The sequence below is a fragment of the Pan paniscus genome, chromosome 11 (assembly GCF_029289425.2).
Source record: "Pan paniscus chromosome 11, NHGRI_mPanPan1-v2.0_pri, whole genome shotgun sequence".
Lineage (NCBI taxonomy): Eukaryota > Metazoa > Chordata > Mammalia > Primates > Hominidae > Pan > Pan paniscus.
Window position 1 is genome coordinate 23,142,969 of NC_073260.2, and position 20,581 is coordinate 23,163,549.

General features: G+C 43.1%; 1 protein-coding gene across 1 annotated transcript in view; it reads right to left on the reverse strand.

The window, feature by feature from the left end:
• PAPPA (pappalysin 1) overlaps positions 1-20,581 on the reverse strand; it is a 250,226-nt gene that overhangs the window by 200,413 nt on the left and 29,232 nt on the right. The window contains exon 2 of the mRNA XM_034928930.4: positions 13,203-14,265. Within this exon, the coding sequence (XP_034784821.1) occupies positions 13,203-14,265 (1,063 nt within the window). The remainder of the gene's footprint in view (positions 1-13,202; positions 14,266-20,581) is intronic.

Sequence of the window (20,581 nt, forward strand, 5' to 3'; positions counted from 1 at the left end):
TTGTCCTGTTTCTCCATCTCATAGAGCAAATTCTGTAACATTGCCCATTTCCAAATTCTGATTGTAGCTTGTCATTCCCAAGGAGGTTCTCAAGTCCATGAACCGCTACTTAATTTTCAGAACACACCAGACCATTTGAAAATGATTATCAAATATAAAGATCAAAGCCACTCAAGGCAAGTCATTAAAGCAAGATAAACCTCAGAATGTTTATTGCATCCATATCCTTGTTCCAAATAACAAGCTTTCTCCAAGCTGTGACCAGTACAAAAACCTGAATTTTGTTCTTTATCCCAAGGGCCCTAACAATCTGGACTTGATCCTCCTGCTTAGTTTCATTGTCAAAAATACCTAAATCTGCCTCTCCAGTCTATAAAAAGAGACACAGAAAGAAAATGCTGGGAGAGTTTATTAAATTCTTGGAATCTTGAATGATTAGTTTCCAAAATAACAGATTTTGTATGGAAGCCTGACACGTAACATAATAGCATCAATCAAAGACTAATTGAAAATTGATCATTCCTTTATTTAGTTATTGAATGAGTCATTCTTTCCTTACCTCCATTTTTTCCTTTCTTTTTCCCTGCTTTCATTCTTTCCTTCCTTTCTTCCTTCCTAATTTCCTTCCTTTCCACATATCATTCATTCATTCTTTTCTGCTTTCATTCATCAACAACAGTTACTGAGATTCTATTAAATACCATGTTTAAGCTAGAAACTTTGCCTACAGACAATGAAAAAAAGCATGATTTTCATTATCAAGGTATTAGAAGTTTTATGAAGAAAGTGAGACGAATAAATGAAAGATCACAACATAATATGATAACATTAATAACACTACCATTTGGGAAAGTTTACTACACACTGGAACTGTTGAAGTATTTTTGTTATATTTTTGAAGCTTTTCAAAAGCCCTAGAGTATCCCCAACTTATAGGTGATGGAACCAAGGCTAAGAGGGCTGACACCACTTTTCCAAGGTCCCTCCACTTGTAAAAGTGTCAGAGGGGGGACACAACCCCTAGTCTGTTGGATGCTACCGACCATATCCTTAGCCATTAGTCTCTTACTTCCTGTTATTATATGTGTTATGATAGAGTGGGTGGGTGTTAAATATAATGAGAGCATACAGCAATGACACCCAGCTGAAGGAGGGTCAGAAGCCACTGAGGTTTTCACATAAAGAATAAACCTTGGTTTGATATTGAACCAAGTGTGGGAAATAGAGAAAATGGCAGAAGCTTCAGAAAGCCCAGAAGCATAGAAGCATGAGAAGAGACATTACAAGCCCTCACTTGCAAGGTTGAGGAAGATGAAGCTGGAGGGGACAGCAATGGCTACATCTGTGCTATAGTTTGGATATTTGTCCCCTCCAAATATCACATTGAAATGTGATCCCCAATGTTGGGGGTGGAGCCTAGTGGAAGGTGTTTGTGTCATGGGGGCAGATCCCTTAAGAATGGCTTGGTGTCATTCTCATGGTAGTGAGTTCTTACTCTACTAATTCCGGTGAGAGTCGGTGGTTAAAAAGACTCTATCGTCTCCCCACTCTCTCTCTTGCTTCTTCTCTTGCCATGTGATTTCTGCATATGCTGGCTCCTCTTCCCCTTCCAAGCATGAGGGGAAGCAGTTTGAGTCCCTCCCCAGAAGCAGACACTGGTGCCAGGCTTCTTGTACTGCCTGTAGAACCATGAGCCAAATAAATCTCTTTCCTTTGTAAATTACTCAGCCTCAGGTATTCCTCTGAAGCAATATACAACAAACTAAGACAATCAGGAAGGGTCTTGTATACTAGGCAATGGAGAATTGAAAGTGTCCTGGGAGTCCCAAGCAGACCCTGGCAGATTTTATGTAAGAGGATAAAATGATCTGGTTTACATTTTCCAGGGAGATTTCTGAAGGAATTTGGGAGATGGAGTAGAGGTGGTGAAAGTGGAGAAGGAGGCATTGGCAGTGTCTCACAGCAATAGGAATGTATATAAGAAGTAGTGGTATTCACACATGGGGAAAAATTTGATGCTGAGTTAGGGTGGGAGTGAGGGAAGCTGAAATGTTGGTCTGGTTTCTGATTTTGTCTCCTGTAGTATTTTTCTTTTATCAGTCACAGACACTACATATCAAAGCCCCCTTTATTGCTGCTCTAAATGCAGAGATTTATCTGCCAACGGCATGTCCTTTGCTGAGTCTCTTGGAAGGCTAACCCATAGGAAAATCACTGGCCTTCAGCTCCTTGTGGATTGGATCGTGATGGGACCAGGTAATGGGTGGGGTGGAGAATCCTGAGAATTTGGTTCAGAGGAAACCAGGTGCTGGTTCAGAGAAGCAGAGTGTGCCAGTGGCAAGGTTCTTAGACTTTTGGGATATTATTAGACTGATGCACAAGTAATTGCTGTTTTCAACATTACTTTTAAATGGCAAAAACCACAATTACTTCTGCAGCAACCTAATAATAAACATTGAGATGGAAGTCAGCAGTTTGTGTAACTTCGATGAATAAATAAAGCATTCAAAAGGGGAAAAAAAACCACTCCACCATGTATGAGGTCCCTCATATCATAAAATAAAAGGTACTTGAGTAGCACTCCAAAAGAAAAAATAATCTCAGAATAAAGCGCACTACTTTACAATGAATGCATTTTACTAGAAACTACACAGCTGCTATTTTTCTCATTTACCTTTTGGAAAATAATTTTAGAGATTGTTAGGACAGAAAGCAAAGTGTCAGAACACCTGGTTCCTGGCAAGTTCAGCTACACTTACTAGGTTAACATGAATCATCCTTTAGGACACAGCCTAAAAGCTACTCTGACCCTCGATGTCTGAGTCAGGTAGCCATTCTCTGTGTTCGCTCAGCACCTTGGACTTCTCCGTAACAGCAATTATGCAGCTAGCTATTTATCTTGCTGCAGGAAATTCCAAAAGGGCAGAATTACAGATGTCTTGTGCAATGTTCAATGTTGTACTTCTAGAACCTAGCACTGTGCTTGGCACATAGAAGGCAGACACACACACTCATGCACAAACTATTGGATGAACAGTCACTTCCCTAAGATCTTCTCTTGGGGTACTCCAATCTCTGTTTTGACAGCCTCAGAAACTCTGAGTTCATATATTTTCAGAGCAGCCATTAAGGCTTGAGGAATCTCTTGCTAAGTAAGGAGGTGCACAATTGAATTGTGATGCTGTGTTCAAAAGCAACACAGTAGTAATACAATTATCTCATGTCAGACAATCATTCTTGCAACTGAACTCTACAGTTCAAGGGCCCACAGCTCTCTTCCCACCACCTCACTTCCTTCTTGGAGCATCAAACCAAATTGATAAATAACACAACTGACCACACTGAGTGAATATGCACAACTTACTAACAGCCCTGTGATTTGTCTTATGCTTAAATCACAACTAAGCAAAGACAATCACATCTCCTTCATGAGCTGCAGCAGTCAATGTTTTAGGAACAAGGGTTATTTCAGAAGACTGCATAGTTTGGCTCTAGACTTTAGCCATGTAGGCATATAACTGATGTGAAGACTAACTAAAATATACTAAGTTTAGAAAGGATAAATCAAGAATTATATAATCACCAATATGTGTTAAAATGGCAATGTCTAAATTTTAATCTGGACCATAGCCCCATACAAATCACCTAACCTTAGGCAAAAAACAAATTTATTTAAAATTAAAACAATACAGTCCGTACAGTAGATGTAGGTCCCTCTGGATGACCTTGAATAAGTCTAGTAACTTTTCCAAATTTGGGTCTCCCTTGGGGTTAAACAGAGACAACTCTTAGAAAGTCATGTGATGATCAAGGAGTTCAAGTATAGAGAAATGATGCTAGAAAGCATGACATTATATGCCAGGCTGTCAAAAGTAGAAATAAATTCAAATTGATTTTTGGAAAGAGGATGCCACATTTGGAGCCTAAGGGAAAATAAAATAGCAGACATGTAGACTGCCCCAGTATGGGGTACCATCACAAGGCCACTGTTGGGACTTGAGAAATAAGAGTAGGATTTTTTTTCAACTTGTCATAGAGCATAATTGTTCCTCATTACCACACTGAACACTTTGTACTCAAGTAGTTACAGGGGCTGGTCAATCCTCTGAAGGCAAAGACTGTCTCTTATATCCCTTGGCGTCTCCAGTGCCAGTGCATGGCTTTATTTGTACCTTTTAAACATTAAGCCCATCCTCTGTACTCTAGTTCTACATCCCACAATCCTGGAAACAGGATTCCAATGTCTAATTTGAGAATATGTGTGCATGAACAAACCTCAAATCCTCCCATTTTACAGATGAAGAATTTGAAATAAGAGAAGAAAAGTGTCATACTTCATGCTGGCCACTAAGTTCCTGGAAGAATCTAGTCAATTCCTTCCTCACGCTTGGCCAAACCACTGGCAAACTGTGTTTTTCTACCATAGATTCTCATGGGAAAGAAACCTCCTTTGCATCTCTCTTACTTCATGATTTTGTGGAGTTATAATCATCATTGCCCTCTGTGGCCATAAAAATAGTTCAGTAGTTAGAAGTCAAGTTCAAGGCTAAGAGCTGCAGTTGGCTGTCTGAACTCACACAACTTTTGAATCAAACACATCAGAAGCTTGATGTGGAGACAGTGCTCCTCCACCCTTCACCACCAGGCCACTAAAACAACCTAGAACATGGAAAAGAGAAAGAGAAGAAAGGAGAAAGGAGGAAGACAGAAAATGCTCCTCTGAAAAATGGGAAAACACGAGCATATTCTAGTTATGCAAACAAACCCATGAACAAAATGCAATGCTGTTCACACACCAGTTTTGTGTTTTCAGAAAGTGAGAGTGGAGGTGTGGAGGTTCCCTCTCAGGAGGTGGAAAACTGCCCAGCAGTGAGTTTGAAGCAACAAGCTGAGCTGTAACCAACTTGGGAAAATGTATTTCAATAAAACAAAATGTGCTGCTGTCTGTCAGTTCAACCATCTCTTGCACGCCCAACGGCTTTGTTTCCTAACCTGGAAGGGCATCTGACCAAGTGCAGAGGCTGTCATGAGTGGTCAGTGTCATCAGTGGATGCGGAAAGGAAAATGAGAGTGCTGAGCATGCCAAACCCAGGGTGGGAAAAAACCAACTGCCTCCTGCTGAGGCCCTTGAAAGGGCACCAGTACTGCCATCCATCCAGGCAGCTGGGAATGGGACAGGGAACACATTTGGGAAAGGGATGAAAGAAGGAGGACCTCAGATCCTGGCATGTTCCTGACTTCTCCCCGCAAAGGAGTTCCAACTTTTATCTGTAAACTTTGAGAATATAGAGTATGCTGGGGCAAGAGTCCCAGGCCAGGAGAGAGCCTTGGTTGGTGTAGTCCTGAGCACATTATGGGTACCCTCCTGGCTTCCCAGCTTCCAGTTCCTTCCCCACTCACTATTCAATGAGCCCCAACTTGGAATCCCAGACATGCCTTTGCTTTTTTGCTGGAAATGCTTAAACTTAGTGTGGCATGCTGCTTATCTCTTGGGATAATCAATATATTAGCATTCGGTTTATACAGGACTTTTGGAATTAAAAAAATATTTAAAAAATGAAACCTGTGGATGATAAAATAAGAGGGCTTTTGGTAGTACAGAGTGGTTGATTAGGTTACTTCTGTCTCTTACTCCCGCACTGAGATTGTAGTGAGGGGGCTCAGGATTGAAAAGGGGCTAAGAATTTCAGGATATGCACAATAAGAAGCGAGAAGATCTATCGGAGGAGGGAAATTCCCAAACAACAGCAGCAATAACAACTGCTATTTTCAGACTTCACTATGTGCCAGGTGCTGTCCTAAAAGGCTGACTGTGTATTATTTCATCCAATCCTCTAAACCACCCAATGCACTAGACTGTTACTTTCATTCCTGACTTTACAGAGGAGGTGACTGAGTCTTTGACAAAGGAAGAGACCTGTGCAAGGTTACAGAACTCTTAAATGACTTGACTGTAGTATGTTCCGTCTCCAAAACTTGTATTCTTATTTATTTGCTAGACTGTATTGATCTTCTACTGTTCCTCATAGGTCACTGTTTTTAGCTCCTTATTAACCTCATCTTTAGGGGCCTTGAACAGTTCTTCTTTTAATTCAGTTCACCCCTCTATTCTGCTCTTAAGACCAAAGTTATATGTGTGCAAGTCTCACAGATGGAACTTGTGAGTAAAGGTGGACTTTGTTCAGAAGAAAAGCATGAAGAAAACCCAGACTGAATCACAGAAAATCAAACCATATGTGTGAGTATGCCTGAATCTGTACGTCTGTGTATCAACCCTCAAGCAGGCATGAGGGCTGGAGATGGTGGAAACATATAGTAACTTCACAAGTCTGGCATATCTCTCATTATGAGCCATCCCAACATTGCCTGGAATGGTTTTGTACAGAAATATGTCCTTTAACACTGCCAGACATTTGGGTCATTTTAAAAGTAAGCCAGTGTGCAAATTCAATAACTCAATGAGTTTGATAAAAGTTATAGGGTCTTTATTTAAAAATACCAATTCTGTGGCTAGTCCTTTAAAAAAAGTTAATATTTTGAGAACGAAAATAATCTCAGCAAATGCTCTCAATTTGTATACGGCAGTTTCATCCAGGCCTTTTTTTATGAGCCTGTAGGAATACAGTCTCTGTAAAACAATGCTGACAGGGAGGATATGGTGTCCACATGTGCACACAAGAATGGAGGAGACTTTTCTCCATCACCTACCATGTGCCAGGCACTGTACCATACCAGGTGTCTCACACAGATGACTCCATTTGAGTGCCATGACATGCCACAGGATAGCTGCTATCACCCAATTATTACAGATGAGAAACCAGCAGCTCTTACTGAGCAATGTGCCAAGGTCAGACAGCTAGTGCAGAGCGGAGCCAAGATTCAAACCCTGGTCAGTCTCTAGCACGCATAATTTTTCCACTGCACCAGACCTGACTCCTGTTATTGCTTTAATGAATATTAGTCACGTTAAATAAACCCTGATATTCTGATTATAAAATTCCAAGCAATTTCTTTTACATGATTACTGGAAAAGAATAAACAAAGTGACTGAAAAATAACAATGCCCCCTTTCATCTGCATGCTGGTTAACTCTTCCCAGAACTATTTCTGGGATATTATTTTATGAGACCCTCATGGCAATTGTGTGATCCAGGCAGTCAGATACTATTATTCCTTCCAAATAGATGTGGAATTAGAGGCTCAGAGAGATTAAAAGGCTTGCCCAAGATTGCATAGCTAACAAACTGCCCAGCCTAGGCTAGAATCTGTTTCACCTGAATTCTTTCATTCTAAATCAGCCCGAGTCTTCAGTGTCTACAGTCTGAAGAAAAAACTGTGGCATCTACCTTCATGAAGCCCCAACCAGACTCACATCTTTCTTGCATCTCCTCAACATCTTCCCACTTCAATTTATTTACCCCATTATCACTACATGTCTGGCCAGCCCACCAGCTCTTTTCTATTATTACAAAGCCTGCTTATGCTAAAAGCCTATTGCATCCCTTCTCCATCATTAAACCTTTCCTAACTTCTCCAAACCACAGTGATCCTGCCCTTTCTCAGAGCTCATGGAAGCCTTATAGGCTATGTGGTTTACAGGGAAATTAGTCATCTGCCCTCTTGCCTTCTCTTGAATGACTGTAACAAAACGTCATTAAATCACAGGATACAAGCACCTTGAAGACAGAGATTATATCTTGGACCCCTACAGCATTTATCACAGTTCTCTGGATACTAAGGTGTCTTAATAGAATGTGGATGATGGGTAAGAACATAAACATACTAAATATAACCTTTCCAGGTTTTAAGCTGGTGTCTAAGGTGTCTATAGGGGGTAGTTGAAATAGCATGGGAGTAGGAAGTGAGACCCTGGGTCTCCATCGCAGCTCAGCCCCACTCTCAATGGATGGTTTGCGTCAGTGTCTGCCCCTCCTTGAGGGCTTAGTCTCCCCATCTGCAGCAAGAAAGTACTGGACCCATCTACTGATCCATTAAGCTCTGAGAGTCCTTCATTCAGATTGAAAAGGAAGAGGAAAGTATGAAGTTTATGCTCCATGAGATCAAATCAGAAATTAAGTAGGAAACCCCACCCAGAGAGGACAAATCATTCAGTGGCCCTGATTAGAGCAGGGGAAGAGGCTAACGGGGGCTATAGCTGCCAGCAGAGGGGTCGGGGGTGACCTCAAGACTTATCGCAGCCCCTTTTGTGAGACTTCCAACAACATTAACTGGAGTCCAAAAGCAACAACAACAAAAACCTGGCCTCAGGGGATTGTCCTTGTTACATTAAAAAAATAATAATAATAAAGAGAAGACAAAGGAAATAATTCCCAAATAATAATAAAGAGAAGACAAAGGAAATGTTTCCTTATGAGACAACAGTGTATAGGGAAAGTGTCTTTTTTTCCACCCATCCCATTTTGTATGAGTAGATATTCATGAACAAAGGTGAGTTCACTTGAGGGTGCCAGGGTTTGGAAGGGTCCAAACAGGAACTTGGTTGGTTTGCTGCAATATCCTCTCTCAGTGAGGTAGCTATAGTCTTCAGTGTCAAATGCCCCTGGATTTCCTGACACTGGAATTTTCTATTAATATCCAGGTTTTCCATTTCATTTATAAAAGGGTGTGTGAAGTGCATTCTACCTGCGTGTAGACATCTCTAATGGCTGCAGATGAAGTCCTGCCTCCCTGGCTATTCTCCACCACTGTAGAGAATGGCCACAGTTCACCTTGAATGTCTTTTTTCTAACTGGCTAGTCTCATAGAAAGGCATTTACTGCTCACACAGACTGCTCCTCCTGGCTGGTACTGTGGACCCTTCATTCACACCAGTGATTGCAGTGGGGTGTTTACTTCTCTGTCTTACCCACTAGGTGGTAAGCTCCGGGAGGGCAGTGATTGGGCTGGCACAGAGAGAGCATTCAACAAATATTTATTGAGAGAAGAAAAGGACAGAAGGAAGGGAAGGTGGGAAGAATGTAGGGAGGAAGGAACAGAGGATTAAGCCTAACATTAAAGTTTTCCGTGAGATAAACTGAACTTTTCTCTGCTCATGGTCTGGATCTCAGCCATAATAACCCCTTAAACTCCATGCTCTCTTCTATACACCACTCCTCACCCTCTCCACTGCCTGGCTTATGCCCTACCCTCTGCATGGGCTGGCTGTCTCTAGGCTCTGGACATTCTCTGCTTGCTCATGCAGGTCCACTCCCCACCCTGCTCTGTGTCCTTGGGAGGCTGGCTATCTATGGATTGCATCATCAGGTTCCTTTGTTTTGTGACTTCAGTTGGATCCACCAAATGGGAAGCACTGGCAGGAGACTGGCAGGCAGAGAGAATGACAACATGGAATTTACTCTCCTGGTTCCCTTCTGGTCAGGTGGCTGTAGCCTGGCTGCTTCCCTTGCTGAGAGCCACAGCTGCTGCCAGGAAACCCCCTCCATACAGTCCCTCTCTCTGGGTCCCATAACCACTTTCTCCTCTTGCCCCTACAGGCCAAGGGGGTAAATGGCTCTCCATGGTTGCCCACCCTAGAGTATAGCACAAGGCCTTGTTGGTTGTCCTTAATCCTGCCTACAACATTGTAAACAGCTTCTCCTTGAAAACAGCCCCTCCTTCAATTCTCCTTAATTATTCTGTTTGAATGTGCCATCTGTTTCCTGCTAGGACCCTCACTGATGGAGTCTGCATCTTTACCTCTCAGCAGGCTGCCTATTCCCAAATGCCTACTCAAATCTTGCCCCCTCCAGCTGATTTGCCTTGTTTTCCTAGTCAAATAAATCTCTGCTTTTTCGGTCTCCTGTCCTACTGTGTGTCTCTAAATTTACAAATCAGAGTTTCTTATGTTTCTATATGACTTTCCCACTAAAGTGGAAGCCCCTCAATGGTGAGGAACATGTCCAACTCATTGCAACACCCCCAGTGAAGAGCAGAAAGGCTGGTGGGATAGACATGCCCAATAAATGCCTGTTAAAGAGAAGAGAAGCAGTCAATATTTGGTTTTCTGATATGAAATGGAATAAGATATTACTGTGCAGTGCTCAACCCCAAGACCACAAGGCCACCATCTCCACCAGAACTGTAATCCCACCTATGGCCTCATTATGCATGGTTATCAGTACTGACTTGCATGCTTCTGGTGAAGGGGAGCTCACTCACCCACAGACAAAGCCCTCCCCAAAAAGGACCATTCTGACTGGAGATGATATCATCTATTACTCAGCTCAAAGCTGCCTCCTGTAATTGCAACACTGTAGTCCCAGCCATGGCTTAGAAACCATATAGAATAATTCTGTGACTTTCCCACAGGATAGGCCTTCAGAGCTTGAAGTATATGTGTCATGACCATGTAATCATGACTCTCCCACCCTCCCTATCTCCCTCCCTCCCTCCTTCCCTTTCTCCCTTTTTTGTTTAAATTCACAAAGCAAAAATTTATCTGCAACCTTCCACAGGTTTCTGTCTGCACACAGGAGAGCTGATTCGGCCAGAACCCAGAAAATCCCAGCCTCACCAAGAGATGACACGTGACCTGGTGGGCCTCACCCAGGGCACACAGCTTTCCCAGCTAGCAAACAAACAAGCCCTGGTCACAGCGGTCATAGCTGGCTCATGGTCGCTCACAGACATTCTGGGCATGCATTCCCGTGACTTAGAAAAGAGGAGGCCTTTGGAACCTGCCAGTGCTGTCTGCTGATTGTGAGGTGTCTGGAACCTGGGGCCCCATGGCCCCTCCACACCAGCATGGTGCTCTGCAAAGGCCAGCTGCTCTTCATCCTGTCTCAATGATACACAGTTTTTTTCCCCAAAACTTTAGTAGCACCACTCTCCCTATCACCTGTCTTTTAATTTTGCCTCTTGTTGTTCCTTAGATTAAAAAATATCCTCCTTCCATGGGAGGTTTGGACCTAGTAGTCTTGAGTTTGAATCCAAGTTATCCATTTATTAGCAGAGTGAGCTTAGGTAAGTCCCTTCATCTTTCTGAATCTTGAAATTTTCAAAGCAAAACAGGGCTAAGGGTACCCACTTTCCTGGCACTTGGCAGGTGCTGCATAAACATTTGTTGCATGAATGAATGAGTGAATGAATGAGCAAATAAATCGATCTACAAATGAATGGATGACTTCCAATTATGCCCATTCTACCCCACGCCCACTCTCACCAGGCACAGAGGTACCTCTTGGGAGTCTAGTTTAATGGAGCACACTGATCATAGACTTGCACTTGTGATTTAGCCTAATGATTTTCTTGACCCATGAACTTAGCTAAGCCACTCCACTCTCTAAGTTTCCTCTATTTCCCATCAGTCAAATGTGAATGTTAACCTCTGTGTTGACTCCCTTGCCAAGTTTTGGAAAGGCCCAAGTGAAAGCAGAGATGACAATGCACTGTGACCTAGAAGAGACTGGTCACACACCAAGGCTTCTCCTCACATGGGCTGCTCATGTCTTGGAGCCAAGGTGAGAGTCCAGGGGCCCTCCTGGTGCCGGGAAGCTGAGCTGAGGTGCTTTCTGACTTGCTGCCAGGCAGGGCATTCTCCTGCCAGCATCCTCATTCCTTTGCACATAGGTATTTTGTTCACGCACGGGAGGCCCTTGCTCTTTTGAGAGAGACATAAAGAGAAGAGTCAGCAGAAAACCTGCAGAGGTCGGCAAATGTGCTCGAGCCATCAGCAAGTCCAGGGTCCTGTGTGTTGGACAGAATAGAAAAGTTCAGTGTGAATCTGGGAAAAACAAGAAAGTGGATATTGATGGTCTCTCCAGCTTGAATCTAGTTCCTCCAGGTCCCACATTTAATACAGGTTACCCTTGAGTTCACCTTTTGGGCTCTACTTTTGGATTACTGGTTGTAACTGACAGCAATGGCAGAGGCTAAGTGAGGCATTAGACCGAAGGGCCCCTTTTCTGTCCTCTTTTTAGCAGTAGATGAGAAATTCCTTCTGCCTGGAGTGTCCTCCCTTCTTCCTCCACCCAATTTCTGATGTCAAAATTTTACCTATTCTTTTTTCAGGTAAATTTTATTGTGTATATTTAAGGTAGACATGATGTTATGGGAAACATATAGATAGCAAACAGTTTACTATAGTGAAATAAATTAACATATCCATTATCTTAAGTCACCCATTTTCTTTTGGTTTTGTGCCAAAAGTATTTAAAATCTGGTTATTTAGCATGAATCCCAAATACAGTTCAACCTTATTTCCTGTAGTCCTCATGCTATACATTAGCCCTCTAGATTTGTTCTATTACACCAAATGCATTGATCTTGTTGTTCATTAGATCTCTAGATTTGTTCTAACATCCTTCAAATTAGAGCTATTCTTGAAGACCTTGCTCAAATGTCACCTCTCTCAAGAAGGCTTCCCTGATATAGTCAAGCTGCAAATCAACTTTTTCTCTTTGATCATCTAGGGCACTCCCTAAACACAGCACACTACCTTTCATTAGACAAGTAATGACAGACATACTATTGAGAATTAATGATGTGCTGTAAGAGAGTATACTTTATGTCTTCTCTCTATCAATCCTCAGAGCAACTTGACAAAATAGGTACCATTATTTTCCCCATTTTACAGATGAAGAAACAGCTTCTAAGAAGTTACAAAATGAAGAAGTCACAGAGAGCTGAGACCATGGGGCCAGGTTTTCTAGCCCCATGCGACCCCACCTCTTTGAGCCTGTCCACCAGAACTTTCTGTGATGACTGAAGTGTTTCATATTGCTTTGTCAGTATGGTAGCTACTAGTCCCATGTGGCTAGAGTACTTGAAATGTGGCTAATGAAACTCAGGAATTGAATTTTGAGTTTTATTTAACTTTGACTGATTTAAATTTAAGTAGGCACATGTTGCTAGGAACTACCATATTGGACTGTGCAACTCTCACCCACTCTATGTCATACAATACAACAGCTATTTGTACTCAGCTCATATCACTCAATTTGAACTCTGGGCTCTTTGAGAAAACAGGGCTCTCAGGCTTCCCTCATGACTCATGGTAGGCACTCAATAAATATTTTTATAATAAACTGGGTTTACCTATGGTCTCCACAATGACCCGAGTAAAAGACTTGCCTCAATCATGAAGCTGCTGGTTGAACCAGAAAATCCCCATATCACCCATTCGCCTCGGGTGCCTTATCTATAATATGGAGGACATCAAGTTCAACTTTCAACTGGGCATCTTTAGCCCCGTAAGGTCTTACCTGTGTGGAGAGTCGGGGTCAAAGCAAGTCTGAGTGACATTGGTGATTTCAGGGTCACAGCACTCTCCACCATCAAAGTTGAACCGTTCATAGTTGCAGTCCATGTCACACACCCCGTTCTGCTGCTTCTTCACGAAGGCAGGGTGGCGCAGGTGGCGGCAATCCCCGCCGTCGTGGCCCGTCAGCGTGTGGTTGCACTCGGGGTCACAGTTCTCATCCCCAATCTTGCTGATGTCACAGTTGGCCAGAATGAGGCGGCGGCGAAGGGAGGAGTTGCTCACCTCCAGCACGTCCAGCTCCCAGGAGATGTTGTATTGCTTGAAGGCCTCAGCCAGCTGACGGTGCTGGAAGTCCACCTGCTCGCGCGTCACCGTCGGGTTCTTATGATCATCTTCATAGAGGTTGACCACGCGGTAGCGCACCACCTTGGGCTGGCGGAAACTTGGGAGCTGATTGTAGCTGGCAATGACCTCTGTGTTGTCACACAATGTCTGTCCGCACAGAGGAGGCTCCAGACTCGTGTCCAGCAGAAAGCCGTGGGCATTGCTGAATTCCACTTTGGGGCTGCTGCCATCCTTCATGGGGGACCAGGCATGCTTCACATTGTCCCAGTTCTCCTGGAGGAGGAGCTGAGGTAGAGCAGTGTGGGCGCCATGGGTTTCCATGTCAGACAGTATCTCCCGCTGAGTCCTGGCCACCTTCCACAGACTGAAGTGCTCGATGTAGCCCCGGTAGTTGTGATTCAGGGCACTGCCCCCTAACATGAGCACTTTGCACTTCTGGGTCAGTGGGCTGAATATGCCACCCACTTGTTCCCCAGAGGTGGCCACCTGGGCACCATTCACATAGAGCTTCATGAACTGCCCGTCATAGGTGGCAGCTAGGTATACCCACTGGCCTGGGAGGTAGCTGCGGTGGGCATTGATGGTGGTCACTTGCCGGGCTCGGTCTGTCTTCAAGGAGAAAAAGTAGCGTGGGTCTTTGTTGTCTTGGTCACTGATGGTGTGAATGCCCACGACCCATCCTCGGTCACGTGAGATATAAGAACATTTGTCATACAGCCCTATGTGGCCCCAAAAGAGAAAGATGAATAAATAAAGGATGGAAAAGGAGGGGGGGTTAAGTTATTTTTCTCTAATAAAATTTGTATCAGGTTATCCTAGACTCATCGCTTTCCAACTGCTCTGTGGGATCCTAGGAGTTGCTAATGGTGCCTCTGGGACCACCTCGAGGGCAAGGCAAGGGCTGGAGGAGCTGAGAGAATGAGTAAGTTGGGTTTGGAGCATTCTCATCACAATTTTAACCCATGAAGTTTAACTTTTATTGGTTTTGAATATGAAGCATACAAGAAAGATTTTTGTTTGAAGAAAGGGTACTTCATCTAATGAAGTTGTTGCAACAACAGCAGCAATAATAATAAAAATCTGAAAACCATTTTCCAAAGCTGTTGGATGGGGAAGAGGACTTTGTAATTAAGAGGGTATTTTAAGTGTAATATAATATATGAGGTGAAAGGAGAAACAGAGGGAGATGATAACGAACAGAAGATGCTCATTTAGAAGGGAGGTCCCTACCATAGTTACCAGAACTTTGAGTGTACATCTGCCATTAGCAGTCATTAAATGATCAGTGGCATTAAATTGTCAGGAAAGTTGGGGCATAAAAGTGAGGGTCAGGAGCTGAAAAGCTGGAACTTCATTCTCTAACAGGAATCTTGCCATTTATCCCCAAAGAAAGAAAACACACTTCAGAGCTAAACTAGACAGGTTTTCAAAGATCATCACCTCCAAACCCTTTGTTTGACAGGTGAGAGAGCTGAGTCCCAGAGAATGGAAGGCATTTGTTAAGTCACAGAGTCATTGACAGTTCCCCTGTGTCCCGATTCAGCTTTCTTCTTACACTGATGCCTCTCTCTCTCTCTGTCTATATATATCTATATCTATATATCTATATAGATATATAGATATAGATATATATATATATACACACACACACACACACACACATATAATGAGTGCCTTCTTAACATAAATTGGGTATGCCTACATAATAGTTAATAATAATGAGCAAAATCTCCCAAGCCTCTATGGCAGGCCAGGCATTGTGCTAAGGTCTGTATATGCATTAACTTAATCCATGTAATATCCCTAAGGTGGTGACATTACATTTCTCATTTAACTGGTGAGAATATGGAAGTTAAAGGAGATAGAGAGACAGGTTGAAGGTCAACTGCTTGGTAAGTGGATCCTAGATCCATCAGATCCTTGGATTCACTGTCCTAGGCCCTAATTCTATAGCAGCTCCCCCTGCCTCACCAAAATCATCAGGCATCTGGGCTATGCCACCTACCTGGGGCATGTCACAAATTTGAGTTCAATATTTGAGGAAGTTCCAAGCCAAGCATCTCTATAGTTACTCTGGGAACCCCAGGAAGTAGGTTAGCAGATTCTCTCTGGATCTAATTATCTTTATGCTCACCAACCCCCATTTCCTAGCCTTTCTGGAATATACCCAGTGTCCCTGGCATAGACAAAGCTGTTGGATGGGGAAGAGGACTTTCTAATTAAGAGTGTATTTTAAGTGTCAGATGATGTATGAGGCCAGGTGGGAGAAGAAAGAGAGGGAGAGGAGAGTGAATGAAAGATGCTCATTTAGAAGGACAGTGACTACTCTCAGCTGGAGAATTGTTGCAGTCACCATAACTCTGGGAGTTCACCTGCTATAAGTGCTCATCAAATGAGCAAGGAGAGCTTCCAGCAAAATCAATAGAGGAGGCTCACACAGTCTTCACTCCTCTGTGGGCAGTGGGAGCTTAGAATTGGTGTAAATCTCTTTGTCAGCAGCTGACATGGCCAGCAGTCTTGGACCAGCATCTATGCCAATCTACACCTCTCCTCCTACTTCCTGCTCAACCATTTTTCAGGAAATGGCCAGAGTCTCCTTACAAAGTCATCCTGCTCTTACCATCAGGACAACCTTAGTGAAGAACCAAATGCCTCCTCTGGTGTCCTCTGGGTCCTGATTCTCTATCTGGTAAAGGAGCGGGTTAAGTGAGGTTCTGTGTCACATATTAGGTCCAAGTCTGATTTTCTTTATTCTAGATTTCCCAATGACTAGCATGCAAGGTAACTCTTTCAAGAAGTTCATCCTGACTTCCCTGTGAATAGTGATTATTCTCTTCTTTGAACTCTTTTTACTTTTAGGAAACTTGACATGTACTCTTCGGTTTTGGAGTTGCCTGTGTTCTCACCATTATCCCCTCTCTGCCGAACTGTTTTCTTCTCGAGAGCAATGGTTGTGTCTGTGTCATTCCAGTAACCTGTCCAGCACCTTGCTACAGCAGGCATGGGAATGATTCTAAATAGAGCCAGAGATGAGAAAGGGTAGGGATTTTAAGGACAAACAGAATCAAAGGCATTAATTTATGTCTCTGTGACTAAAGTACAGGGAGAATCAGAGAATAAAATGTATTCTTGGTAAAGTAGAAAGATCAGGATCTTTGCACTCAGGGTAATTTACTTTGAATTTTGATGACAGCAGTTACTAGCTGTACATATGGGGCAAAATCACTTCACCTCTAAGCCTTAATTCCTTCATCTGTATCTCTAAATATATTGTCATACTTAAAAGACATAGTGAATATGACATCCTCCGCATACAACGGCTGTCCAAATGGGAGTTCATTGTTAAGATGCTGGAGGGTTCAGGGGTGATGTAGAGGATGAAAAGGAGGGAGGAAATGACGGGAAACAAAATAGAAAGGCCAGAAAGAGAGGGTACCCTGAAGGCATCTTGCCTGATATATCAAGAAGGAAGGCTCAAAAAAGCCCAGGTCCTCCTCAAACCCACTGGCAAACCCTTCTTAGAAATCATAGATCCCGTCAGCTTAGATGATATCATGAGACTACATATTAAAAGCTGCCTCCCCACTGACTCCTTCAAAAGCCTAAGATCCAACTCCAGATTTGAAGTGAGTTGCGCCAGATCTATCTGTTGCTGCCCGTTATGGAACCAGTTGAGAGCAGAGGTTCCTGGAGCCACGACATTCATGTCCTTCCCCACCTCTTAGCTCACCTTCTCTCTCTCTCCCAGCTAACCCTATCCCTCATGAAAAGAAAATGAATGGCCTTCTAATGAGAAAATTAAAATCTAAAACAAGATCCTTTTTCCCTCTCTCTTTCTCTGTCTCTCTCTCTCTGCAGGTTTTTATTTTGCCAGGGGCTCCCAGTCTCTGGTTTTCCTGTTGCCTTTGGAAGGCAGCTAGCCTGGTTAGCAAGGTAAAATGTTTACACATCTGTAGGGTGCTCTCAGTTCAGAACCTTGCCGGGGCTCGGGACCCAGGCTCAGGCCACCTCTGTTTGCAGTTGAGAGAAGGGGGAAGAAGTGAGAAAAGGCAGATTCTGCAAAAGAGTTAAGAAATAAGGGGTGGCTTAGCCATGGGAGGCAGAGAGGAAGGGCAAAGAGAAGGTTTTCAGTGGAACCAAAAAGAAACACATTAAGGGAAATGAGAACCTTGAAGCAGCGGCTTCACAAGTTCAGAGGGAAATATTTACCTGGAGTATAAGTAGTGAAAGAAAATCACCGAGCTTCAATAAGGTTGGGGGTGTATGGTGGCAATGGGGTTTTATTTCTATATGAAAATAACTTAATCAACAGTAGTCTTATTTTAGGGTCTAAAAGGGAAGCATCGTTGTACCACCAGCTCAGAACTAGAAGTTTGGCACCAGAGATCTGAGCTTGACTTGTCAGGTAACCTTGCCTGGGACAAGTCATACCACCTCCTTTATGCTGCTGAACCTAATTTCCCTTCTCTGTAAAAGGAGGGGTCTGGATAAAAATGATCCCTTGCTAGAATTTAAGAGCTCTTTTGTTCACTGATAGAATGGTTCCTTGTAAGGAGAAGGTGCTCAAAAATATGTGTTGATTGGAATTAGATGCCTTATGTCATTCCCAACTCTTGCATGCTTAGGTTCTGTCTCCTCTGAGGATCTCTATACAGGACACACAATGCTGTTCTCTCGAGGACACAAAAGAACCCCCACGTCTCCACACTGCCCTTCCTCACAGTTCTCCATAAAGATAGAGGCATAGTACAAAAAAAAATGGTGCTAATTTGTCTGAAGTCAGCACCATCTGTGTGGGACTAGAGGATGATCCCAGGGGATATAGTCCCATGTGGCAAAACCGAAGGCCACACGCAATTCTGCACACAATCTACATATAATTAGCATATGTCTGTCTCAATGCTATAAGCACATAGAACTAGACAATGAAAGCGTGCAAGAGCCCTTTTAAAGTAGTGTGTCTGGGCACACTGCACAGAGGGAGAGGTTGAGGTGCAGCAGGAAAGGAGCCTGCCATGGTCCTCCTGTTAAGGAACCATCCCTGGAACCCTGGCCAGCTGACCTTTCTAATGCACCCTATCTTCCTGCAGCTAGGCTGGATGTGAAAAGGGTTCCATAGGCCCCCAGAAGCTTGATGTCTATTTTTTCCATTGCCTCTTTTTCTTCTCATCTACTCATTCAATCTCATCCCAGAAAGGAAGAACATCCACAAAGGAGAAAAGCTCAAAGGCATGGAAAGAGTCTCTCAGAACCTTGGCTAAGGCTGTACAGAGTGTGGGAGAATACTCTGGGCATTAGGGTTATTCTCTAAAGATCATCATGGTAAATATTACCCCAAGACAAGTCTGTCTGACGACCCCATGCCACCCAGGCACCAACAAATCTTCCTCCTGTATATTCATCATACTCCTCGCCATCCTAAAACTGCCTCATCACTGAGTAATTACTCATTCAAGATCTGTGCTTCCCACATATGTGGCTGTTTGCTTCATTTATAAATGCCTAACGTCCAACCCGAAATCTGGTATGTTGTAAGTGCTCTGTAGAGTTTGTTATTGAAAGTTAAAAAGAAAGAAAGAAAGGGAGCAGGGGGATACTTCCCTATTTCTGCCTTCTCTATAAGAGTATCTTACTCTTTATTGAGAACTTACTATCATTTACTCTACGTTAATTATCTTGCTTAATCTTCACAACAAGTCTATCAGCATTGCTCCCTCTTCAGGGTAGACTGAGGCTCAGAATAGGGAGATGGTTGCCCAAAGCAACACAGCTCAGAATCCAGGTCTATAGAATTCCCACACCCAGGCTCTTAGTCATGGTCAATACATTAAGTGCCAAAGGCCAAATGTTTTGTTGTAGGCTGTTTAAAGGTGTGGCCTCCTCTAGAAATACTTCTGTAAGTTCTGCAGCACCCACACAAGCAAGGTGAATTGAATTGAAAGCCAGGAGGCTGCTGTCTTTATCATTCTTCTGTAGGGACCTAAACAATTAACTAAGAATCGATGGTTCTATATTACCAAAGAGTAATCTATTCCACTGGGCTCAGCCCACTTCGCTAGAACCCAAAGTTTGTCCAGGCATAGTTGTCCATCTGGAGTGCTTACTTGAGCTTGTCCTTCGACATCTGGATTTCCGTTACCAGCCTACCTGCCTGATGGTTTCTGACTCAGGTTTCCTCTAACTTCCAATGTCGATACTGATTTTTCTTCCCAAGCTTGCTGCCATGCTTTTGGCTGCCTCCCATTTTCCTTTTCATTGTGATGGATGAAATTGTGTTCCACCAAATTTCATACATTAAAGATGTAACCCCCAGTACCTTGGAATTTAACTGTATTTGGAGATACAGTCTTTGAAAAGGTAATTAAATTAAAGTGAGGTGACATGGCAGATCCTAATCCAATTTGACCGGTGTTCTTATAAGAGGAGAAAATTAGGACACAAGTAATACAAAGAAAAGACTATGTGAAGATACAAGGAAAAGATGACCATCTGGAAATCAGTGAGAGAGAGAGAGAAAGAGAGAGAGAGAGAGAGAGAGGTCTTGGAAGAAACAAACCTGGCTGACACCTTGATCTTGGACTTTTGATCTCCAGAATTTTAAGAAAATAAATTTCTGTCATTTAAGCCAGCCAGGCTGGGGTTCTTTGTTATGCCTGCCCTAGCAAACCATCATTCAACAAGTTTTCTAAGCTCTCCCACTGAAATTTTTCTAAAATCTATCTTATCTCCTAATGCCTGTTCCCAGTTCAGAATTTTTCTCTTGTTACAATGCAATGTCTCAATTTACTCAATTGCTGTTTTGAGTAGAGCAAGGTGTATTAGAAAGATAGCAAAATTGGTGGTGTGTTCATCACTTACAGGAAACATTCCTCACTGGGGAGGGGGGTTTTGCATTTCTGAATCACCTGCTGTGTGTTGGGCATGTGGGCAGCAACTTCCTTCTCAAGGTGTCTCCTAGAATCCTCACAGCAATCTGCTACGATAGGTACTATTTACAGATCAGAAAACTGGAAAGCCAGAGAGGCAAGGTCCCCT